Genomic DNA, 25,700 nt, shown 5'->3' with positions numbered 1-25,700 from the left:
ACAGTTAATGTGTCAGTGTGTGATCAAGGCCCTTGTACCAGGATGGAGTGGGACAGGTAGTTGAAGGCTGGGCTGGGCAGAGGGACTAAGCTCTGGTTGGCTCTGCTGTTGTTGCTACTGCCAGGAGGGCTGCCTGGAGGACATGATGAGTATCTGGAAAAGAGGAATGTGGCATATTCCCCATATCTCCTCCTCTCTGTCTGTGCACTGAGGGGAATGATGGCAGTGCTGCTAGTGCACTGGGACAGTCTGCTACTTCACTTATGCTCTTTCTGCCTTTAACCTTTCTCTATTTCTCAGATTGTTTCGCTCTCCCATCTGGACCCTCCCTTGCTCTCTTTGACTCTCTCTCCCTCTCTACCACCCTCACTCCCTTTCTCACTGTGGTCCAGATGCACTCGTCAATTGCAGAGCCAGAGCTGACCAACCAGCCAGTCAGTGAGTACAGCCAGTCAGGTCCATGCAGGGGAACAAAGGGTCTTTGTCTGTGGTCTGGGAGGTGTTTGTGTCGGGCAGCAGATCCCCGGTCAGGTCCTGTACAGACCAGACAAAGGGGCCTTGTTGGAACGGCTGTTTGTGTTGGGCCCCTCAGCTGATCTGAGGTCAGGTGATCCGGAGCACATCTGTGATATGTCTGATGTCTACTACTGTAACCATGCGCAGTCTAATGATATGGTACGCACGCTGATGTACATTACAACACGGAGCTCTTATATCATTGTGTGAATTGAAACATCTATATGAATACTCTGTCATGGATAAAATGACAGTCCAGGTCTAATCAGAATGGTGTAACCATGTGTTGACCGGCTTCTTTAGCTACTCGGAGTAATAGTCACTTATGTAGTTGTTCTGGTTTGTGTTGCTGTGAGCGGTGTTAATTGGAGGAGGTTGTGACAGTGTTTACTGGGTTGTGTCAGAATAACCTTTGCCAGATAGGTGTGGGGTAGCTAAATTGGCCTGTGTGGCAAGCAACACCCTCCCACCGGCAGATAGCCTCCAGGGGGACGAGGAGGAGGAGGCTGTAAATTAGCTCTAGCTGCTTTTAATGTTAATTACAGATGCAGGTGGAACAGCGTGGAGAGGAGGACAGCGCCGGGCGGGGTGAGGGGCAGAAGCAGTAAATGCAGAGGCAGTCAATTCTACGTGGAGTCACAGTGCTTTGCCCTCTACCAGCACCTCTACCCCTCAGGCCTGGTGTGTCACTGTTCATTGTCATCAGACTAGTAGGAACAGCCCTCCTCAGCAGAAAAGAAGGTGTATTAGCCAGTCCCAAAATGGCACTTGATCCAGACAGATATACTCTGCTACTGCTCTGTTCAATCATTGGGCATCTTCTGAATTCAACATCATTACATTAGAACATTTGTATGTCCATTTTTCAGATAGCCACGTATGAATTAATGAATCAATTATAGAATCATACAGTCAATTTGACTTTGTTTTTACCAATCTAACTACATAATATAATGGTAATCATTTATTTGAATGGTAAATCTATTGATCTCAAGATGCAGCCTAGACCTATCCACAATACAGGGAAATGCAGATTTGATAGAAGTTTGTGCTTGCATTCAGTTATTGAGCTGGTTTCTGCTGATTTCATGGAGCTACAGGTGACAAACAATTACCCTTCCATTTGGAAGTGCTGAGCACATCCCCATCCACATTGACGGGGCTGTAGTGGAGAGGGTCGAGAGCTTTAAGTTCCTCTGTGTTCACATCTCTAAGAAATTAGCATGGTCTACACACACCAACATAGTTGTGAAGAAGGCATGACAACACCTCTTCCCCCTCAGGAGGCTGAAAAGATTTGGCATGGGCCCTCAGATCCTCAAAAAGTTCTACAGCTGCACCATTGAGAGCATCTTGATTGGCTGCATCGCCGCTTGGTATGGCAACCGCTTGGCATCTGACTATAAGGCGCTACACAGAGTAGTGAGGCCCAGTACATCACTGGGGTCAAACTCCCTGCCATCCAGGACCTCTGTCAGAGGAATGCCCTAAAAATTGTCAAAGACTCCAGCCACCCAAGTCATAAACTGTTCTCTCTGCTACCACACGGCAAGTGGTACCGATGCACCAAGTCTGGAACCAACAGGACCCTGAACAGCTTCTACCCCCAAGTCATAAGACTGCTAAATAGTTAGTTAAATAGTTAACCAAATAGCTACCTGGACTATCTGCATTGACCCCCCATTTGCACCAACTCTTTTGACTCATCACGTTGCTGCTGCTACTGATTATTATCTATCCTGTTGCCTACAGTAGTCACTTTACCCCTACTTATATGTACATATTTACCTGAGTTACCTCGTACCCCTGCACATCGCCTCGGTACTGGTACCCTGTGTAATAAACAAGTTATCGTTACTCATTGTGTATTTATTTCTCATGCTATGATTTTTTTATTATAACAAATATGTCAGCGGAAGTTCAACCTATCCAGCCATGAAGCACAGTGCCCTTATGCTCATTGAACAAGAGAGGAGATGCACTTTTTGTGCTGGTAACCCTCATATTAATAAACATAAAAACAAATGTTTTTTGCCATTTCGTTTCATTTGATTAAAAACCAAGTATAGCCTCCCCTCAATGAATGCTGTATTTTTTTGTCATGCCCAGTGCGTTCACCTGTAATGGGTGCGTGCTGGTGGCAGGAAAGTCAGGCGCAGGAGAGTGAACTTGGTATAAACGGAGCAGTTTAATAAATGCTAAAAAACTCAGAAAACTAATATATACAAAAATAATATAAAAGGGTACAAAATCCGTCGCACACCAGAACATGACTTGCACAAAACATACGACAAACAATCACCGACAAGGACATGAGGGGAAGCAGAGGGTTCAATACACAACATGTAATTGATGGGATTGAAACCAGGTGTGATGGAAGACAAGACAAAACCAATGGAAAATGAAAAATGGATCAGCGATGGCTAGAAGGTCGGTGACGTCGACCGCCGAACACCGCCTGAACAAGGAGAGGGACCAACTTCGGCGGAAGTCGTGACATCAGCAAGTAGCCAAGCCTATCAATAAAGGGTTTGGCTCAATAAATCTTAATCACCAAAACGTTATTAAAAGATCACATTTTGGACATCCCCTTTGTATCTGTAGGTCTACATTATTTTAGCTAACTCCCATTTTGAACATGCGTAAAACCCACTCCATGTAGGCTACATATGCGCATATTCCCATAATGAAATGAGAGATGGCATGATGCTGGTGACCCACATATTTAGAAGTTATTTTCCTGTAACAATTGCCTGTTTTCCGTTTCATATGATTAAAAAACAAGCCCTCCCTTACCGCTGGGCTACTATAACAAAGGCCAGTTCATGTCTTTTTTATCCTGCCGATTTTATGATATCGTGCTTCTGACCCCGACCTATTTAGAAATATTGTTGTTTTTTGAAAAAAAAACGGATTGTTTGTTTTTTGTTTTAATTTGATTAAAAACCAAAGTTATTAGAATGATTCACCATCCTGACTTTATGGTGAGAATGTCCATGGCTCGCATGCAATGCAATTTAGGAGCCTTCTGCTATTTCTGGAGAAGTATCAGTGCGATCTGTAAGATTCCATTATGTTTCTAAAACATTTGGGAGCTGTGTAACGGTGAGTCGACATTCCCCCTTTCTCTTCATATTGGATCTTTGTCCAGGTTCTGTGAAAACGTTGGATATGTGTTAAACCCTCCAGTCTAAGTTGTCTTAATATTATATGCCCATTGGGAGCAATTACGGTGCCTGTTTATTTAAAACAAGTTTAGTTTTTATTCGAATTACAATTATTCACAGTCTTTTTAGGCCTTATCGATAGTAAATTGACAAAGTTTGGCATGCCCATGGCTGAGACATATGCATAATGCAATTTACAGCAGATCTTGCCCCTACATCAGTGCGAATGCCATGTTACATTTCCATATTGAAGCCATGCAATTACTTAGAACAATGTGGACTGCAAACGTTCAACATATTTAGGCCTACATTTAGTTATTTTCTTTCTGTATGCTATTTAACAAACTAGGCTATAATGATCTAACATTCGAATTGGTGACAAACAACGCAATGCATAAACGTAAATACACAACTTGAAGAAACCACATATCCATCTATGGAGCACAATCTGATAAGCCAGTGAGGAGTCAATCCTCGACACACCAACACTCATTTATTTATAACTGGCTACCGGCAGCTCTTGTGCTCATAATTCCCGCAGTGAAAATAGCAAACATATTTCTGACACACCCCTTGACCTATGCCGCTACCACTAGCACTAAGATGTACTGTTACGTTAGGTTTGTTAAATAGAGCCCACAGTCCAAGGGGGAGATGTGAGGGAGAGACGTTTAAGTGAAATCAGCTTTGAAATCAGCATATTTTGCATTATGGTTTGCATATTATCACAAACAAAGTACTAGGGTAGTGAATTGATGTTATCTTTAGCTGTAAACTAGCAAGGAAAGTACTGTAAGCCTACAAAGCTGATGGTATCTTCTTGCATTGTAGTTAGTGTGTTCTAGGCTAGCCTGTATAGACATTGTTTTGCGAACAGTAATTAAGTTGAAACATTTCTACATGCCGTGTTCCATTATTTAAGTGTGTTAACTTCTGTGCAGCATGAGTGGGGAGCTAACATGATGTAGCCAAGACTCCCGGGACAGGCTAGAGCTACTAACAAAAAGTACGGAACCGTTTTTCATGTTTTAGTACTGAAAAGTACAGATATTTCGGTATACCATGCAACACTAGTGTCACAGGCGTCGAAAGGATTAGACCAAGGCGCAGCGTGGATAGTGCTCATTCTGAATACTTTAATGAGTAACACTTACAAAATAACAAAAAAGACCAACAGTTCCGTCAGGTACAATAACTAAATGGAAAATAAACACCCACAAAACTCAAAGAAAAACAAGCTGCCTAAGTATGGCTTCCAATCAGAGACAACGAAAGACACCTGCCTCTGATTGGAAACCATACTCGGCCACACAAGGAAAACGAAACATAGAAACAGAAAACTTGAACAAATTCCCCTAGAAACAAACCAACCCCAAAACACACAAAATAACCCCCCTGCCCCGCCCTGACCATTCTACTATGGCAAAAGGACCCTTCTCACTGGTCAGGACGTGACAACTAGTTTATGCAGGGCTGAGATGCCACCCTGTATCCTCCAAACTGGTTAAATATAGCTGTGATCAGAACAGGCTGGTGGGTTAGAGCCCAAAACCCTGCAGGCCTCAGCGATGATATTCTGCTGCCTCAGCAATACACCTCTTATTTTCTTCCCCTGCTCCTTCTCCTCCTTGGGTTCCAGGGGAGATGACAATGGCAGATATAATTACAGGATGACAAACGACCAGGAGGGAGAGGAGGGAGAGGGGTGGAAGCAGAGGACTGTGTGAATGAGGGGACAATGGCTGCTGTTTAGGGAGGGATTTAATGACATCTGTAGATATGCAGATCTGTCGCTGTAATTATTCAGCGTTTGTGACTGATCAAGGCTGGGTGTGAAGCAAACCCAAAATTACTGTCACCCTCTCCCAGCAACCAGCTGGCAAGTCCCAACTGAGGGAGGACACTTCATAATCTCAGTGGTAGGATTTAGCTCTGAGCGGGGTCTGGGAGGGTGAGAGGAGAGATCAGCAGGCATAGTCAGGAAGATGCAGCGTTTTAGCAAGAGAGAGGTGGAATGAGAGGGGGAGGGGAAAATACAGCCTTAGATACACCCTATAATTACTGTTGTGTGATTGTGTTTTTGTATGAATATAGACATGGTGGTTTGATATCAGAAAGCTAATGTGAGATGGAAGTTGAATGTGGTGAGGGAGCGGTGAGGGAGCGGTGAGGGAGGGATGTTGTGTGCCTGTTCCAATCTAGGGCTAGCCGAGGTGTGGTGCTGCCGTAACCCTGGCTATGTCTGTGCATCCCAAATTACATCCTATTCCCAATATAGTGCACTACTTTTTAATCACAGTCCAATGGGGTCTATGGGCACTAAAAAGGAAAGGGGGTGCCATCTAGGTAGCAGTCCATGTGTGTGTCTGTGGGTCGACCTCGGGGTGTGGGGGACAGATTGGTGCTAAAGGCTGGAGCATCTGATGCTTGGGAGGCAGCGCTCCTCTGATTGCAGAGGTTATAAATAGCGCCCCCAACGCTGGTAGGGAATCAAAGTAGCTCTGTCCCGGGGCCGATGACAGCAACAGCACTGGAGCGTGCCGGGAGCACAAAGGATCATTTGTTTGGCATGACGATTTGCAAACTCAAAATTACTGGCTTAAAAATCCCATTCATCCCCCTCGTACTTCTCTCAACAGTGAAATAGGTATAATAAACCTGTACACAATACAAGGCGCTCCATTTATTGTAAGACCAAAAGCATTATGTAAACAAGTACGTTGCATTTAGTCAGTCAGTACAGTACAGTACAGTACAGTACAGTACATGGCTAGAATGCAAAATGACCACTCCATCCCTTCTTAGAAGCCCCTCCCTCTGTGTGAGAGGCAGTGACAGTGACGTGGTGGTAGAGGTTCCAGTTCACAGATCTCCACGTGTCAGACACCAAGGAGGGCCTAATGTGCTCTCTGTTCTGCCCTCCCCAGCGGCTACCTGCCGCCCTCCCTCCTCTCCTCTCCTCCCAGCTGACAGACGGCCGAGAGAGACCCAAATGAGAAAAGTCCTCAAGCGTGAAAAGCACAGACCCTTCGAACATTAAAATTATCCTCCAATTGTGCTGCTCCGTTACTCTGTACCTATTTTCTCTTTCTTTCTCTCCCCCTCTCCCCCTCTCTCTCTATCTGTTACTTAATGAGGGTCCCTTAATAAAGTTGGTGGGAAGGGAAGGCAGTAATAATGATCTGAGCTCTCCTGTGGTGTTCCACCCACACACTGCCTGATGAGGCTTTGCAGAGAGGAATGGAAACCAAGGGAAGATGACTTTGAAAATGTAGCACACTAATGTAGCACACTCTGTACTTTTCATGTCCTTACACTCAAGGGTATAGCAGAGCCTTCTGACCCTTCTTACTGGGAAGGCTGGTTTTACCATATACTGTACTAGACAGCAGGTTACACTGCACAGTGTGGTATGGTAAATCCTGCAGTCTCATTTCAGAGCTCTCTCCCTCCACTGCTCTGCAATGGGACACAGGGGGAAAGACAAGACTTTTAATCACCCTTGTAGAGTGACTTGTAATCACTCTTGTATCAGCTCCTGACATGCACTCTGCAGACTGTACTGTGTGTTGTAGCTAGCTGACCTGTGGTGTGGGCCTGGATCTGCTCTTTCTGACAGGTGGCCTGGTATAAGGACTTGCTGTCCTTTCAGTGTCTCCTATCAGAAACAGAACAATGAGTCATTCGGCCCCTGTGAGAATCAGAAACCCCTGGGACATCAGAAACCCCTGGGACATCAGAAACCCCTGGGACATCAGCAACCCCTGGGACATCAGAAACCCCTGGGACATCAGAAACCCCTGGGACATCAGCAACCCCTGGGACATCAGCAACCCCTGGGACATCAGAAACCCCTGGGACATCAGAAACCCCTGGGACATCAGAAACCCCTGGGACATCAGAAACCCCTGGGACATCAGAAACCCCTGGGACATCAGAAACCCCTGGGACATCAGAAACCCCTGGGACATCAGAAACCCCTGGGACATCAGAAACCCCTGGGACATCAGAAACCCCTGGGACATGAGAAACCCCTGGGACATCAGAAACCCCTGGGACATCAGTAAACCCTTGGAACATGCACTTAGCTTTGTGATTTAGAGATTGCTTAAAGACGTGTTGTTTTGAACCTCTGGATTATTAATCAGTCACCTGAGATGGCGCGCTCACTGGAGTTTCAGCACAGAGGAAAACAGAGGCACAGCTGGCAGCGGTGCTGGGTGATATTGGCTTGACATGATATTTACTAAACGTTTGCAAGGTTGCAGGTGTAGAGTGTTGTTTTAATGGTGATTTAGAGATCTGTGGTTGTGTAGGGTCAGAGTAGAGCTGTGGTCACTATGGGTCATCCCAATGGGGCAGTGGTCAGTGTGGAGAGATGTGGAGACGGATGTTCTGCTTTCTGTTGGCTCTGTGGTTAAGACATTGAGCAGCAGTGTTTGTTTAGTAGATGTAATGTCCAGTGTGGTGGTGTTCCTGTGGAACATGTACAGAGCAGTGCAGGGTATGTTGGCAGGTCTTTGCCAGGTGGGTCGTTCCACCTCAAAAAGCATAAGAAAAAGGATTTCGACACCCTCCATCTCAGATTGTTCCAAAATTGTTTCTGTTAGAAACAGATAAGATTTGCATTCCTGCATCATTATTTTGTTGAAATATAATTTTATCTCTGAGAAATTAAGAGAATTGATTGCACCCAAATTGGCCATTTTAATTTATAGGATTCATATAATATTCAATAACTATGGTACCCAACATCTGATTTGGACCAAACAATGAGTTAGACATGAGGAATCCAAAGAACTGGTCAAAAGCCACCCACAGACACCCCAGGTCCCACTCCAATCCCAACACAATAATGAGTATATAGTATCAGTTCTCTATGTCTGGCAAGTAATATGGAGCTGCGGCTCGAAATACTGTCCTGAGGCCCATTGTCGTGCCATTCATCCACCACCATCATCTCATGCTTCAGCATGACCATGTCGCAAGGATCTGTACACAATTCCTGGAAGCTGCCAATGTCCCAGTTCTTCCGTTGCCTGCATGCGAAGGAGATGTGTCGTGCTGCATGAGGCAAATGGATACTGACTGGTTGCATGTTGCATTTACATTTTTGTTCAGTGTATATACAGTATATCAAATCTAATCTTATTGGTGACATACACATATTTAGCAGATGTTATTGCGGGTGTATCAAAATGCTTGTGTTCCTAGCTCTAACAGTGCAGTAGTATCTAAAAACGATTCACAATAATACACGCACATCTAAAAGTAAAAGAATGGAATTAGGAAATATATATATATATATATATATATATATATATATATATATATATATATATATATATATATATATATATATATATATATATATATATACACACTTAACAAAAGTATAAATACAACATGCAACAATTTCCAAGATTTTACTGAGTTACAGCTCTAATCTATGGATGTCACATGACTGGGAATACAGATATGCATTTGTTGGTCACAGATACCTTGAAAAAACAGTAGGAGCGTTGATCAGAAAATCTGTCGGGATCTGGTGTGACCACCATTTGCCTCATGCAGCGCGACACATCTCCTTCGCATAAAGTTGATCAGGCTGTTGACTGTGGCCTGTGGAATGTTGTCCCACTCCTCTTCAATGGCTGTGTGAAGTTGATGGATATTGGCGAGAACTGGAACACGCTGTTGTACATGTCGATGCAGAGCATCCCAAACATGCTCAATGGGTGACATGACTGGTGAGTATGCAGGCCATTTTCAGAAATATTTTGGTACCCTTCCCCAGATCTGTGCCAAGACACAATCCTGCCTCAGATGCTTGAAAATATGAAGAGTGGTACTCAGTGACGTGTTGGATTTGCCCCTAAACATAACGCATTGTATTCAGGACATAAAGTGAATTACTTTTCCACTTTTTTTCTAGTATTCATTTAGTGCCTTATTGCAAACAGGATGCATGTTTTGGAATATTTTTATTCTGTACATGATTCTTTCTTTTCACTCTGTCAATTAGGTTAGTATTGTGGAGTAACTACAATGTTGTTGATCCATCCTCAGTTTTCTCCTATCACAGCTATTCAACTCTAACTGTTTTAAAGTCACCATTGGCCTCTTGGTGAACTCATTGAGCTTTTTCCTTCCTCTCTGGCAACTGAGTTAGTAAGGACGTCTGTATTTTTGTAGTGACTGGGTATATTGATACACCATCCCGAGTGTAATTAATTACTTCACCATGCTCAAAAGGATATTCAACTTCTGATTTTTTATTTACCAATAGGTTCCCTTCTCTGCGAGGCATTGGAAAACCTCCCTGGTTTTTGTGGTTGAATCTGTGTTTGAAATTCACTGCTTGACTGAGGGACCTTTTAGATAATTGTATGTGTGGGGTACAGAGATTTAAGAAGTCATTCAAAAATGTGACATGTTAAGCAAATGTTTACTCCTGAACTTGTTTAGACTTGCCAAAACAAAGGGGTTTAAAACGTATTGACTCAAGACATTTCAGCTTTTCATTTATAATTCATTTGTAAAAATAAATGTCAAACATAATTCCCCTTTGACATTATGGGGTATTGTGTGTTGGCCAGTGACACAAAATCCAAATGTAATCAATTTTAAATTCAGGCTGTAAAACAACAAAATGTGGAAAAAGTCAAGTGGTGTGAATACTTTCAGAACAAACTGTATATGATGGTGTGTAAAGATAATATGGACAGTATATGAATAAAAAATATGTGGACAGCAGTAGTTATATAGGATGTGCCATGACTAGAATACAGTATATACATATGAAGTGGGTAAAGGAATATGTAAAAATGATTAAGGTGACCAGTGTTCAACGACTCTATGTGCATAGGCCAAAGAAGTCTCTTAAGGTGCAGGGTAGAGTACCGGGTGGTAGCCGGCTAGTAACAGTGACTAAGTTTCAGGGAAGGGTACTGCAGGAATCTGTTTAACAGTCTGATGGCCTTGAGATAGAAGCTGTTTATCAGTCTCTCAGTCTCAGCTTTCTACTGTCTCCTTCTTTTAGATGGTAGCGGGGTGAACTGACCGTGGCTCAGCTGGATGAGGTCCTTCCCTACCATGTAAGCAGTCTATGGACAAGGTATGATAGAAATTCATGCTTTGGTTTTGTTGTCCACTGTTTGAAATGCTAACCTTTTAGCATTTGTGTTACAAATCCAATGTAAGTCACTGGTATGTATATTAGTATTTTCACGCTTCATGTCCAAATCATCCTAAAGTATCAAAACATTTATTGTGTAATTCAAAGATGTTACTTATAGATGATTTGGGTATGAAGCGTGGAAATGCTAATATAGGTACCGCTGACTTGCATTGGATTTGTCTCACTGATGCTAAAAAGTTAGCATTTGAAACAGTGGCCAGGTAAACAAAACGAAGCATGGGTTGCTTTCATCCCTTGTCCATACACTGCCTACAGGGAACCTGTCTTTAAAAGAAATCACCTACTAGCAGGAACAGCACCAGCTAGTTGTCAGAACCTGGTAAAATCAGGATGTAGGATAGGACATAAACCTAACAACTTCAATCAAATCAAATCAAATGTATTTATATAGCCCTTCTTACATCAGCTGATATCTCAAAGTGCTGTACAGAAACCCAGCCTAAAACCCCAAACAGCAAGAAATGCAGGTGTAGAAGCACGGTGGCTAGGAAAAACTCCCTAGAAAGGCCAAAACCTTGGAAGAAACCTAGAGAGGAACCAGGCTACGAGGGGTGGCCAGTCCTCTTCTGGCTGTGCCGGGTGGAGATTATAACAGAACATGGCCAAGATGTTCAAATGTTCATAAATGACCAGCATGGTCAAATAATAATAATCACAGTAGTTGTCGAGGGTGCAACAGATCAGCACCTCAGGAGTAAATGTCAGTTGGCTTTTCATAGCCAATCATTGAGAGTATCTCTACCGCTCCTGCTGTCTCTAGGGAGTTGAAAACAGCAGGTCTGGGACAGGTAGCACGTCCAGTGAACAGGTCAGGGTTCCATAGCCGCAGGCAGAACAGTTGACACTGGAGCGGCAGCACGGCCAGGTGGACTGGGGACAGCAAGGAGTCATCATGTCAGGTAGTCCTGAGGCATGGTCCTAGGGCTCAGGTCCTCCGAGAGAGAGAAAGAAAGATAGAATTAGAGAGAGCATACTCAAATTCACACAGGACACCAGATAAGACAAGAGAAATACTCCAGATATAACAGACTGACCCTAGCCCCCGACAATAAACTACTGCAGCATAAATACTGGAGGCTGAGACAGGAGGGGTCAGGAGACACTGTGGCCCCATCTGATGATACCCCCGGACAGGGCCAACAGGCAGGATATAACCCCACCCACTTTGCCAAAGCACAGCCCCCACACCACTAGAGGGATATCTTCAACCACCAACTTACCATCCTGAGACAAGGCCGAGTATAGTCCACAAAGATCTCCGCCACTGCACAACCCAAGGGGGGGGGGCGCCAACCCAGACAGGAAGACCACGTCAGTGACTCAAGCCACTCAAGTGACACACCCCTCATAGGGACGGCATGGACTCATTTATCTGATCAGGGGTGGGGGAGACATCACCATCGAGACAATCGTGACAATACTCCAAGCCTCAGCACCATACTACTTGCCAGACATAGAGAACTGATACTGTATAATGTTTTTTGTTAGGGTGGGATTGGTGTAGGGGGTCCATGGTTGTCTTTTGACTATTCCTTTGGATTCCTCAGGTCTAACTCATTGGTAGAAAAAAGTTAGGTTCAAATCAGATGTAAGGTACTATATTTATTGGATGTTATATGAATCCTGGAAATTAAATTGGCCAAGTTGGGTGCAATCAATTAGCCTAATTCCTCAGAGATCAAGTTATATTTCAACAAAATAATGTTTCCAGAATGCTAATCTTATCTTTCTAACTACACAAAGGATTTCAGAACAGTCTGAGATAGGCTTGCTGAAATGACATGGAACGACCCAGAACGACCCAGGTGTTAACCTGCCTCTTAGTTTCCCCAATGGGGGGGGGGTCCTGGCTGCCACATGCCTATCTCTGCCAAGGCACACCTGGTCTGCCAGTCACAATGCCAGCAAGTAAAACAAGTCTGTTAAAGAGGAAGGAAAACAGTGTCTGAGAGAGCTTTCATTTCCCCTGGAGAGGAGCTAAGCTCTGACAATCGATACCAGAGTCATTGACCACAGGATTATGGGACTACTCAAAGTAAGGTGACTCACACAACTACACACAGTTTACAGTAGGCTATATAATGCAAAGCTCCCCTCCCTTCTGTACTTTCCTCAACCCTTCCACATATGCTCTGTGCTGGGGAGAGTAGGAACCTTCCCCCCTCTCCTCTGGAACACCCCCGCCCACCAGCCCAGGTATCAGTAATGCAGAACCAGTGTCTCCCCCCTGCTGTTTATTACACCCACAGATAAAGCATTCGTCATAGGAAGATTATTGTTGAAAGAGGGAGGGAGGGAGAGAGAAGACAGGGAGAGTAAAGGGGAGATAGAGGCAATATTCTCTTGTCGTTGACACGCACATGTCTGTGTCACAGCAGCATTACTGCTGAGCTGTAGGTAAGTCACTGTCTCTCTCACACACACACACACACACACACACACACACACACACACACACACACACGCAAGTTAGCTATTTCGTCATTAATCTTGTTCTGGAGGAAGCTCTGCAGAGTGGTCACTAGCTGGCACAGCCACAAAGTCATCAAATCCTCAAACCTAACCCTAACCTTATCCACACTGCTAACCCTTATGCCTAACCCTAACCTTAACCACACTGCTAACCCTTATGCCTAACCCTAACCTTAACCACACTGCTAACCCTTATGCCTAACCCTAACCTTAACCACACTGCTAACCCTTATGCCTAACCCTAACCTTATCCACACTGCTAACCCTTATGCCTAACCCTAACCTTAACCACACTGCTAACCCTTATGCCTAACCCTAACCTTATCCACACTGCTAACCCTTATGCCTAACCCTAACCTTAACCACACTGCTAACCCTTATGCCTAACCCTAACCTTAACCACACTGCTAACCCTTATGCCTAACCCTAACCTTAACCACACTGCTAACCCTTATGCCTAACCCTAACCTTAACCACACTGCTAACCCTTATGCCTAACCCTAACCTTATCCACACTGCTAACCCTTATGCCTAACCCTAACCTTAACCACACTGCTAACCCTTATGCCTAACCTTAACCACACTGCTAACCCTTATGCTTAACCCTAACCTTAACCACACTGCTAACCCTTATGCTTAACCCTAACCTTAACCACACTGCTAACCCTTATGCCTAACCCTAACCTTAACCACACGGCTAACCCTTATGCCTAACCCTAACCTTAACCACACTGCTAACCCTTATGCCTAACCCTAACCTTAACCACACTGCTAACCCTTATGCCTAACCCTAACCTTAACCACACTGCTAACCCTTATGCCTAACCCTAACCTTAACCACACTGCTAACCCTTATGCCTAACCCTAACCTTAACCACACTGCTAACCCTTATGCCTAACCCTAACCTTAACCACACTGCTAACCCTTATGCCTAACCCTAACCTTAACCACACTGCTAACCCTTATGCCTAACCCTAACCTTAACCACACTGCTAACCCTTATGCCTAACCTTAACCACACTGCTAACCCTTATGCCTAACCTTAACCACACTGCTAACCCTTATGCCTAACCTTATCCACACTGCTAACCCTTATGCCTAACCCTAACCTTATCCACACTGCTAACCCTTATGCCTAACCCTAACCTTAACCACACTGCTAACCCTTATGCCTAACCCTAACCTTAACCACACTGCTAACCCTTATGCCTAACCCTAACCTTAACCACACTGCTAACCCTTATGCCTAACCCTAACCTTATCCACACTGCTAACCCTTATGCCTAACCCTAACCTTATCCACACTGCTAACCCTTATGCCTAACCCTAACCTTATCCACACTGCTAACCCTTATGCCTAACCCTAACCTTAACCACACTGCTAACCCTTATGCCTAACCCTAACCTTATCCACACTGCTAACCCTTATGCCTAACCCTAACCTTATCCACACTGCTAACCCTTATGCCTAACCCTAACCTTATCCACACTGCTAACCCTTATGCCTAACCCTAACCTTAAATAAAGACCAAAAAGTTCATTTTTGTTTTCATGAATGTTTACAACATAGCCAATTTTGACTTTGCAGCTGTTTAAGAGGAAAACTCTCAGTTTTGCCTCCAGGACAAGACTCATGACAGTAAATGTCAGCCTGCCACACACACACACAGCTTTGTTTTTGTGAAATTTCAGGACTTTTTGGAGTATAAAAATGTTGACCATTAAAAATCATATTTTCCCTAACCCTAACAACACCCCTACCCCCAACTCTAACCTTAACCCCCAGAACCCTAAACCTAACCCTAACCTTAACCCCAGAACCCTAAACCTAACCCTAACCTTGGTTTAAAATATACTTAAGTATCAAAAGTAAAAGTATAAATAATTTCTAATTCCTTATATTAACCAAACCAGACGGCACCATTTTCTTGTTTTTATTTATTTACTGAAAGCCAGGGGCACACTCCAACATTCAGACATAATTTACAAACTAAGCATGTGTGTTTAGTGAGTCCACCAGATCAGAGACAGTAGGGATGACCAGGGATGTTCTGTTGATAAGTGTGTGAATTTGACTATTTTCCTGTCTTTCTAAGCATTCAAAATGTAAATAGTACTTTTGAATGTCAAGGAAAATGTATGGAGTAAAAAGTATAATATTTTCTTAAGGAATGTAGTGAAGTAAAAATAGTCAAAATATAAATAGTACAGTAAAGTACAGATACCCAAAAAACTACTTAAGTAGTACCTTTAAAGTATTTTTACTTAAGTACTTTACACCACTGCTGATAATGTAGGAAAGCAAGTGCAAACACACACACACACACACACACACACACACACACACACACACACACACACACACACACACACACACACAGCAGGGCAAGTTCAGGCTTGTCAGTGTATTGAGAGAGTACATTTTACATTTACATTTTAGTCATTTAGCAGACGCTCTTATCCAGAGCGACTTACAGTAGTGAATGCATACATTTCATTTTCATACAATTTTTCTCGACTCATAGTGATATGAGTCGAGACAGACATGGAGTCATTGCAAAGAGTCTTATGAAAGGCATGTTACTGGAGAGGAGGCATATTGCTGTTGGAGGATCACAAACTGTATCTGTATGTTACAGCCGCAGGCTTCTTGGGCTGGGACACTCTGCCTCTCTCTTGCGCAGTAAGTCAGGGCTTAGGGCACTGACATCTCTCTGCCTTTCTTTTTATATGCTTGGCCTACTTCAAAGGGCACACACACGCTCACTTTCACAAACACAATGCTCAGACTGTACTCTTTGTTGGTAGGAGCTCGTGCTCCATCTGGTCCATTAAATGGACTGGGGACTGGATATCATGACCAGTGAGAGTGTGGGGCTGGGCGGTGAGGTGAGGTGTTAATGGTGCCTGTCGGGGGTAAATCGGCTGAGCCTCTCTCTGCTGTGGTGTTTGTGTCGTGAAGAGGAGATCTCAGGCCTGGGGTCAATGTGTCTCCATGTGTATCTGCCTAATGGGGCGCACTCTCCACATCTGGTCCTGGACTAGCTCTGGCTGCTGGGTGGGGGAGAAACTCTCAGATCTCCCCTCTCTCCCCCTTTCTTCAACGGCCATCTACAGTGGCAACGGAGCAAATGAAAGGAAAATAGAATTAAGATGGAGCCAGGCTGAGGAAGAGAGAGGAGCTCAGGGCTACCCAAGCCTCTGTGTTTCTGTGTGCGCTTGGCTGTGTGCGCTTGGCTGTGTGCGCTTGGCTGTGTGCGCTTGGCTGTGTGCGCTTGGCTGTGTGCGCTTGGCTGTGCGCGCGTGTGTGTGTGTGTGTGTGTGTGTGTGTGTGTGTGGGATACAGTATGTGTGCCTCTGTGTGTCTGCCACCAGTATGTGTGCCTCTGTGTGTCTACCACCAGTATGTGTGCCTCTGTGTGTCTACCACCAGTATGTGTGCCTCTGTGTGTCTGCCACCAGTATGTGTGCCTCTGTGTGTCTACCACCAGTATGTGTGCCTCTGTGTGTCTGCCACCAGTATGTGTGCCTCTGTGTGTCTGCCACCAGTATGTGTGCCTCTGTGTGTCTGCCACCAGTATGTGTGCCTCTGTGTGTCTGCCACCAGTATGTGTGCCTCTGTGTGTCTGCCACCAGTATGTGTGCCTCTGTGTGTCTGCCACCAGTATGTGTGCCTCTGTGTGTCTGCCACCAGTATGTGTGCCTCTGTGTGTCTGCCACCAGTATGTGTGCCTCTGTGTGTCTGCCACCAGTATGTGTGCCGTGAACATGTTGTCCCTGTTTAGGTAAATGCCCACCTGACCTGTATGAATCACATTCATGTTTGCAGGATTATCCACGAGGATGGCTTCTCTGGAGATGATGTGAAGCAGTACAAGCCTGTGGTCTTCAGCAACACAATCCAGTCTCTGGCTGCCATCGTCCGTGCCATGGACACCCTGGGCCTGGAGTACGGAGACAAGGAGAGAAAAGTGAGTCTCTCTACTGCTCTATCTGTACACTGTAGCACTGAGGGAATGGACTACAACTAGACAGACAGACACGCAGACACACACACACATGCATACCCACTGTCACGAACATTAGTAAGCAGAGCATTGTGTGCCGTTACCACTATATACTGTAGTGAAGGCCTCCCAAACATGTTAATATTAACAAATACACAAACTGTCAAACACTGACGGACACCGATATATTCACCCACGGGATTTTAACACGTGAAACCAGTCAAAACACCCATCCATCCTTATCCATCTGTGAAAATCCGTAACCTCAATGTTGTAGCAGATAATTGGCCACAAGGCTCTGACAGGATGTGGAACAGAGCACATTGGTCTCTGCTTGTTGACTGGCTTCTATAAATCTCTTACTGAGAGGAGGAGTGCAGGAGAACATGTAGATTCACACAACACACCATCTGTCTTTAATATTACTACTATTATTACCCAGCACCAAGGAGGTAAGCAGACAGTTCAAATTCTAATACTGCATTCAGACCATGATGAATATACGGTCAGGAAGAACATCAGATACATGTGTTCAGTAGACATGTCACTTGTACTGTCCCATGATTCGTTTATAGCAGCATTGTTCAATTACGGTGGGGCCAACAATGACGATGATGAATGACGAAGATGGTGGGAATGGTTTGGGATTGGGTATTGGTTCTATCCACAATGTTAAACTGCCGATAGCAGGATTGCAGTGTGAGCTGGAGGGTAATGGGGTCAAGGGTCCATAGCTGTGTCAGTACATGACCTCAGAGTGGCCTTATTAAGAGGACAAGACAGGGTGAAGGAATGTGTACAGTAGGATATCTGAGCTGCCCTCCTAATGCCTCCTCTCATGTGTTGTGTTGTATCCATTCCCCTGCCGTGCTCTGTTCCCTCTCTAAAACAGGAGGCACACCACTGACTCTGACCTTTCCAGGAAGTCCTTTATATTTTAATCAAACCAATGCTATCAATACCTTGGGACAAGGCCTCTGAAATACCCAGCTGCTATTGATTGTGATATTATCTCTTTCTGCTACTATAACCTGAGCCAGGAGATGACAGGCCACAGGGGTTGTGTACTTAGAAATACTTTTCTCTATGCTTTTGCCATTCTCAGTCAAGTAATTTAGAGTGTGTGTGCGCGCGAGTGTGAGTGTGTTTGTGTGTGCGTGCGTGTGTGTGTGTGTGTGTGTGCGCGTCCTTGCGTGTGTTTGTGCGCATGCGTGAGTTTGTGTTCGTCCCTGCATGCATGCCTGTGTGTGTGTGTGTCTATGACCCAAAAGTAAACTCCCCAAAAGCAATTTGTGATATCGGTCGGACGTCACTGTCCCCAGGTGGAGAATCTCTCTTTCTCTCCCTAATGAAGAGAGAGAACTAGGTACCGCCACAGAAAGAGAGATGATTAGCTGCCTCAGAGAGACGGGCGGGGAGAATTAGAGGAGAGAATGAATGTGAGAGGGAGAATAGGGAATGAAGGGTAGGTGAGTCCCTGAAAGGTGTGTCCTGTTGAGGACCCCTGTTTAGACTTGTATTTTAGTGTGAATGTTTCTCCATATAGCCAATATGTGCAGTAGAGGTTGACACGGGAGTGAAAATTAATTCCTGTCCTGTCTTGTCAAAAAAAAAATCCTGTACTGTCCTGATCCCTATATAACCCCTGAACTGTCCTGATCCCTATATAACCCCTGAACTGTCCTGATCCCTATATAACCCCTGAACTGTCCTGATCCCTATATCTGTGTTTGCACGTATCACCTGCATGTGTGCGAGAAGTGTGGGCCGTTGGTCAAGGAGAGTGAGGCAGTCGGACATTGCAGCATCAGGTAGGCCTAGCCTGTAAAATATGATAAAGAAGAGACTAACTAGGTAGGTAGACAATTCAAAACATATCTTGTACCCTCTAGTTAACTGTTAAGCTATAAATATTTTTGTCATGTCATCAATGTCCCAAAAAACATCCACTGACACTCGTGAATAAGGCCATACAAAGTTTATATGATTCATTAAAACAAATATTTTTGATGAAACTAATGATTCACTTCATCATTGTATTATTTGAATCGGTTCAATCGCATTGAATCGAATCATGTGAATCAAATTAATAATTTGTGAATCGTGAACATTCATTTTAGGAAAACAAATGATATGTAGCCTTTCCTTTCCTTGCAATGTTTTACGTCACGGGTGGTCAACCATCCTCCAGGAGAGCTAATGGGTGGGCAGGCTTTTATTCCTCTCCCCCTCGAACAAACCACATTTTAGAAATTAGTTGCTCAACTGACCTTGATAAACTGTCTCTGACGTGTTGGAGCAGGGCTTGATCAAAAGCCTGCACACCCAGTATGTTTCCAGACTGAGGGTTGACCATGTGTTTTAGACAGTTGCCTAACAGGTTTCTACTTTGTGGGAGGATAAGTGCCTTGCTCAAAGACAGGAGATGGTACATGGAATCAGAGAGCAGCCTCCAGTGTCGATACCACATTACACTTACTTTTTTATACGTATTGTACATAGAGAGGCCACCAACTGTTGGTCATGGAAATTAGGTTAAAAGTAATGGAAAAGTCATGAAATTCCATTTATCAAAATGTGTATGAACCCTGAATGGAGGAAAACAAATATGTGACTCATTTCAGGAAACTAGGTGTATGTTACTACTTCACAGGAGGGCCATTTGAATGGAAACTTCTTTTTTTTGACCAAAATGCGTTTTTTTTGGGCAGAAATGCCTTCTGGAACATGTGAGCTTTCATGTGCCTTAATAACAAACTTGTATGCCATCTGTAAATACAAATAAAAATGTTAAATTACAAGCCTAGTTGGTTTAGACACACTTCTGTCTATAACATGAGCTGGTCAGTATGTGTAGGTAACCCTTTCTAACGCTGCTTTTTAAAAGATATATCACATAGTAGAACTGCAAAGGTGTTGCTCTCCACTTTCTGGAGGACCGAGTTTTGAAATCAGTGGAATGCACGGTAGAATTGGAGTATGATAGCCAAGGAGATGGAGAAAATTCAGGCGTTTGATTGCAAATATGCAGATGGAGTGGAAAAGAGAACACACAGAAGGCTGTTGTATAAAACACCTGTCTCCGGATTACATCTTCAAACTAAGGCAACCATGGCATCCATGACAGAGAGGGAGAAGCGTCCACCCATGTATACGGGTGAGATAGTCTAGCTAGCACCATTTTCAGATATTACACATTTCTAATTTTGTTAAAGTGTACTGTTAGCTAGCTACCTAACGTTAGCTGGCTGCTCGTTAGCTAACATTACGTGTATGGTCTGTGTAGTTATATTATTTGTATCTCAGAGACATTTGCATTGCTAGTTATAGCTTAATGTTAGCTTGCTAACATTGAACCTGGTATGTTAGCTACCAGCAGACTCATGCAGGGTAGTAACATTATGAGTTGGGATTATGGTTCATTGTTTAGCTAGCTAGCTACATGTCTAAATAAAAGACTCCACTATGCAAGTAACCATTTCAATAGAATGTTCATGATGTCACTACGACAACTGTCGATAGGCATGGTTGGTAAATTCGCTCTCTACCACGATTTCAGAGCACTCTCGTCTGAGTGTGCCAGAGCGCAGAATAACTAATGAATTTATGAACGCTCAACACCCATTGAATATTGCCAGTGTCAGTAAACGTTTGCAAAAAAGCGTAATTAAATTGTTGCCAGCAGCACATTTGCAGTCATCAACGCTCTGGATAACATAAAAACAGCCTACAGTTTATCAACTTTCAAATCAGAATTAATTTCCCATTGTTCCTCAACTGTAGTGTATGATACGCAATTTTCTAGCTCTGAGTCTCTACTGAGTCTCTTATGCTACATAAGACCGAATCAAGCCGGTTGATCACATATTTCTAATCCCCCTCCCCCCAAAAAATTATGTTTCTAACTATTCCTGTACTGCCCTTTCTTGTGGACTGTCGATCCTGTCCTGTCCCGAACTTGACTCTAGAACTTGACTCCCATACCTTTTTCTGTGTCAACCTCTAATGTGCAGACAGGGGTGTGGCAGCATGGAACGGAGTTCTCCCCCCCACCCCCCCGGCTGGCCAGCTGGCTCACACCTCTTTAATCTGAAGTGTGAAGCTTTTATTGGAGCTGCTCTCTCAACAGTCAAGCAACCGCTCTCGCTCCTTCTGTCTTTCTCTCTAACTCTCTCCCTTTTCCTCTCTCTCCTCTCCTTCTTCTCGCTCCTGCCATCTTTCAAATGTGTCCTTGTCCTTAGCCTTTCTCTCTCTCCCTTCCTCTCACTAGTCATCTGATTGTCTCCCTCCTCTACTTCCTTCTCTCAGTATCTCTCAACCTCTTCTTTCTCTCAGTCCAATCCTGTTGCCATGGCTACCTTGTGTTTTTCCTTCCTCTCAACACATTCCACAAGTCTTTGTCCAAGGGCAATGTCACTTACATGAAGGGAGAAAACACTCCTATACATCAGCCCTAGAACTTTGGAGAGGCAGTCCATGCAGTCACTCGCTGCCACACCCACTCCTCTGTATGCAGCCATATATTGATGTGTTTCTATCAATATGGTTTAATGATGTTCTGACTCTGAGCCCTGCCAGTGTTATCATCTCCCTGCTCATTGGAGAGTGTGGATGACTCCAGTCCCATAGCTGGCAGAACTATTTCCATTGTTCCAGCTTCCGAAGCTTTTCACTCTTTATGATCCATTTCCCTGTGCTCACCACACATGATAAAACCCCAATGAGCCAGCATCCATTTCCTCCCTGGCTCCCTCCCTCTGTCCAGCCCAGTGACTCTCTGACATTCATTTCATCTCTGCCACGGCTATGCTCACGAAAGCAGCCATGGTGGAGCATTCAACTGATCCAATACGGCAAGGTTTAGTTAAGGTAAGGAAAACCACTCTACTTTCACCGTGATCTCCGTGTTCCTGGATCATATGGGTGTGGTTTGCATAGTTGGTGGTAGAGGCCTCGTGTCGTGCCATGATAACCCAGTCAAAAAGCCAGTCTCTGGCCTGGCACCAAACACGACTGCTGGCCATCCGAAGGCACCCATGTGGCCTCCCCTGGTCCTCTTACATTTAGCTGCCAACATGGTTAATTTGACCAACACCCCAATCTGGGAATGACCAGACTGTGTGCTACACATGTAAATATATGCACAAGGGATCTGAAATAGACCATGGCAGCACTGATATTATAATATCAATGTTTTTTAGAGTCACTATCTAAGTAATTCACCTAGTAATTCACCTAGTCACTGACTGACGCATGCAATTGCTCATGGCACCATTTATTATCTTGTTTATTCACTTATCAGATGCCCAGAACAAATTACATAGGCCACATTTCTTACACAGCATCGTATTTATAGGTCAGCTGCACTTTATCAGCAAAGCGGTTTATGTAAGAAGTGGCTGAAGGGCACATCAGAGCAGAGACCGTGTCCGGATACCCATACTTGTGTCCTAAATAGTAGGCCGTTTAATAGTATACAACATTTTGAAATTCAAATATACGCTAAATGCCTGGATGCCATACTCATTTCTGCTTTGACAACAGCTGATCAATTAGAAATGGGGATGTGCTATCGAAAATAACAAATAGCGGGAAACAACACAATCGCACATGACGCATTCTCAGTATGCAAAATGATGTCTTATAGTATGTGAATTTTCCAAAATGAGGTATGGTTTGAATGCTAGGATGTTATTGTCATTTCGGCTCTTCATTTAGTAGAATTTGATGCACACAATGCATTGGAAGAGGTGGGCTGTGAGTGATAGGCCCTAGTTCTCTTCAAGTAGCCAATCAACAAAACTAGGCTACTTAATTGGGAAGATGCCGAATAGCGAAGCTTCTGTGGTGGTGTTACAATGTAGGCTGAGTAGTTTTTGTTCTCCTTAAATTGATAATGAGTATTGCATCCTAGGCTACGTCTTTGAAGTATTTTTATTTTTTGGGGGGGGGGGGGGGGGGGGGATTGCTGATTTCTCATTGAAAAGTGTTTATTGTTCTCTTGGCCTTCGTCAGAGCTTATAAACTAAATACTAAGTCATCTTTTGATTTCTGAATGTGTCGGCACCGGGGACTCGGGATGTGGCTGCGGTAATGATGTCATGTTAATCAGGCCTTTTGATTTGAACACATGGATTGTTTTAGTTTTGTAGGCGTGGCTATCTATTTAATTATTTCATTCATGGATCAAGCTTTAGCAGTCATTCTGATCTCGTTCCTAATGATCGGTGCTTTAGTTTATTATGTTGCTTTTCAACAGTTCTGAATATGTGATGTTCCCGACTGTCCACGTTTTTCTGTGCAAATAGCCTTTTTATTTGATCATTTGAAAAAGAATTGGTATGTACTAGGCTATTGTATTTATTTTATATGCAGTACTAGTCAAAAGTTTGGACACACCTACTCATTCCAAGGTTTTTCTTTATTTTTACTATTTTCTATGTTGTAGAATATTAGTGAAGACATCAAAACTATGAAATAACACACATGGAATCATGTAGTAACCAAAAAAGTGTTCAACAAATCAAAATATATTTTATATTTGAGATTCTTCGAAGTAGCCACCCTTTGCCTTGAGGACAGCTTTGCACACTCTTGTCATTCTCTCAACCAATTTCATGAGGTAGTCACCTGGAATGCATTTCAATTAACAGGCATGCCTTGTTAAAAGTTCATTTGTGGAATTGATTTCCTTCTGAATGCTCTTGAGCCAATCAGTTGTGTTGTGACAAGGTAGGGGTGGTATTCAGAAAATAGCCCTATTTGGTAAAAGACCACGTCTATATTATGGCAAGAACAGCACAAATAAGCAAAGAAAAAGGACAGTCCATCATTACTTTAAAATGTCAAAAACATTTAAAGAAACTGGCTCTCATGAGGACAACCACAGGAATGGAACACCCAGAGTTACCTCTGCTGCAGAGGATAAATTCATTAGAGTTACCGGCCTCAGATTGCAGCCCAAATAAATGCTTCAGAGTTCAAGTAACAGACACATCTCAACATAAACTGTTCAGAGGAGACTGCGTGAATCAGGCCTGGTCGAATTGCTGCAAATAAACCACTATTAAAGGACACCAATAAGAAGAAGAGACTTGCTTGGGCCAAGAAACAGGAGCAATGGACATTAGACCGGTGGAAATCTGTCCTTTGGTCTGATGAGTCCAAATTGAGATTTTTGGTTCCAACCGCCATGTCTTTGTGAGACGCAGAGTAGGTGAACAGATGATATCTGCATGTGTGGTTCCCACCATGGAGGAGGAGGTGTGGGGATGCTTAGCTGGTGACACTGTCTGGGATTTATTTAGGATTCAAGGCACACTTAACCAGCATGGCTATCACAGCATTCTGCAGCGATACACCATTCCATCTGGTTTGCGCTTAGTGGGACTATCATTTGTCTTTCAGCAGGACAATGACCCAACACACCTCCAGACTGTGTAAGGGCTATTTGACCAAGAAGGAGAGTGATGGAGTGCTGCATCAGTATACCTGGCCTCCACAATCACCCGACCTCAACCCAATTGAGATGGTTTGGGATGAGTTGGACCACAGAATGAAGGAAAAGCAGCCAACAACTGCTCAGCATATGTGGGAACTCCTTCAAGACTGTTGGAAAAGCATTCCAGTTGGAGCTGGTTGAGAGAATGCCAAGAGTGTACAAAGCTGTCAAGGCAAAAGGTGGCTACTTTGAAGAATCTAAAATATATTTGGATTTGTTTAACACTTTTTTGGTTACTACATGATTCCATGTGTGTTATTTCATAGTTCTGATGTCTTCACTATTATTCTACACTGTAGAAAATAGTCAAAATAATGAAAAACCTTTGAATGAGTAGGGGGGAGTCCACATTTTGACTGGTAATGTATGTTATAGGACTTTGGTTTCAGTAATACATTTGTTGAAATGGAACCAAATTATCTTTTTTGTCTTCAGTCCTTTTTAAATAGGATAACCAGTCAGGGGCTGTTGCCGTGGCATACTGCATACATTTTGCATGAATAGTATGTGACGATGAGTACATAGTATGTAGTATGGGTATTCGGACATGGCCCATATTTCTTCCACTGGCTTGCTTCTGCTCACCACCCAGGGCTGTTGTAGTCTGCAACCTTCAGTAATAAGGGCACAGGGTGAGACCCAGATGCAGACACGGGAGGCAGATGGTTCGAGGCTCTGATATTGATTATAATCCAAGCAGCATGTAAGAGAATGGTCAGAGTCCAGGAGGTACAGAGTGGCAGGCAGGCTCAAGGTCAGGGCAGGCAGTATGATCAGGTAGGCGGGTACAGAGTCAAGGCAGGCAAGGGTCAAAACCGGGAGGACTAGCAAAAAG

General features: G+C 43.8%; 1 protein-coding gene across 2 annotated transcripts in view; it reads left to right on the top strand.

Annotated features, from left to right (window-relative positions):
* Positions 1–25,700, top strand: part of LOC106560843 (guanine nucleotide-binding protein G(o) subunit alpha) — a 144,905-nt gene that overhangs the window by 23,247 nt on the left and 95,958 nt on the right. For both annotated transcript variants that reach the window (XM_014124202.3, XM_014124203.3), the window contains exon 3: positions 17,187–17,328. In XM_014124202.3, the coding sequence (XP_013979677.1) occupies positions 17,187–17,328 (142 nt within the window). The remainder of the gene's footprint in view (positions 1–17,186; positions 17,329–25,700) is intronic.

The sequence above is a fragment of the Salmo salar genome, chromosome 10, assembly GCF_965601325.2.
Source record: "Salmo salar chromosome 10, fSalSal1, whole genome shotgun sequence".
Lineage (NCBI taxonomy): Eukaryota > Metazoa > Chordata > Actinopteri > Salmoniformes > Salmonidae > Salmo > Salmo salar.
Note: the sequence above shows the minus strand (reverse complement) of the source record. Positions and strands in the feature narration are given on the sequence as shown.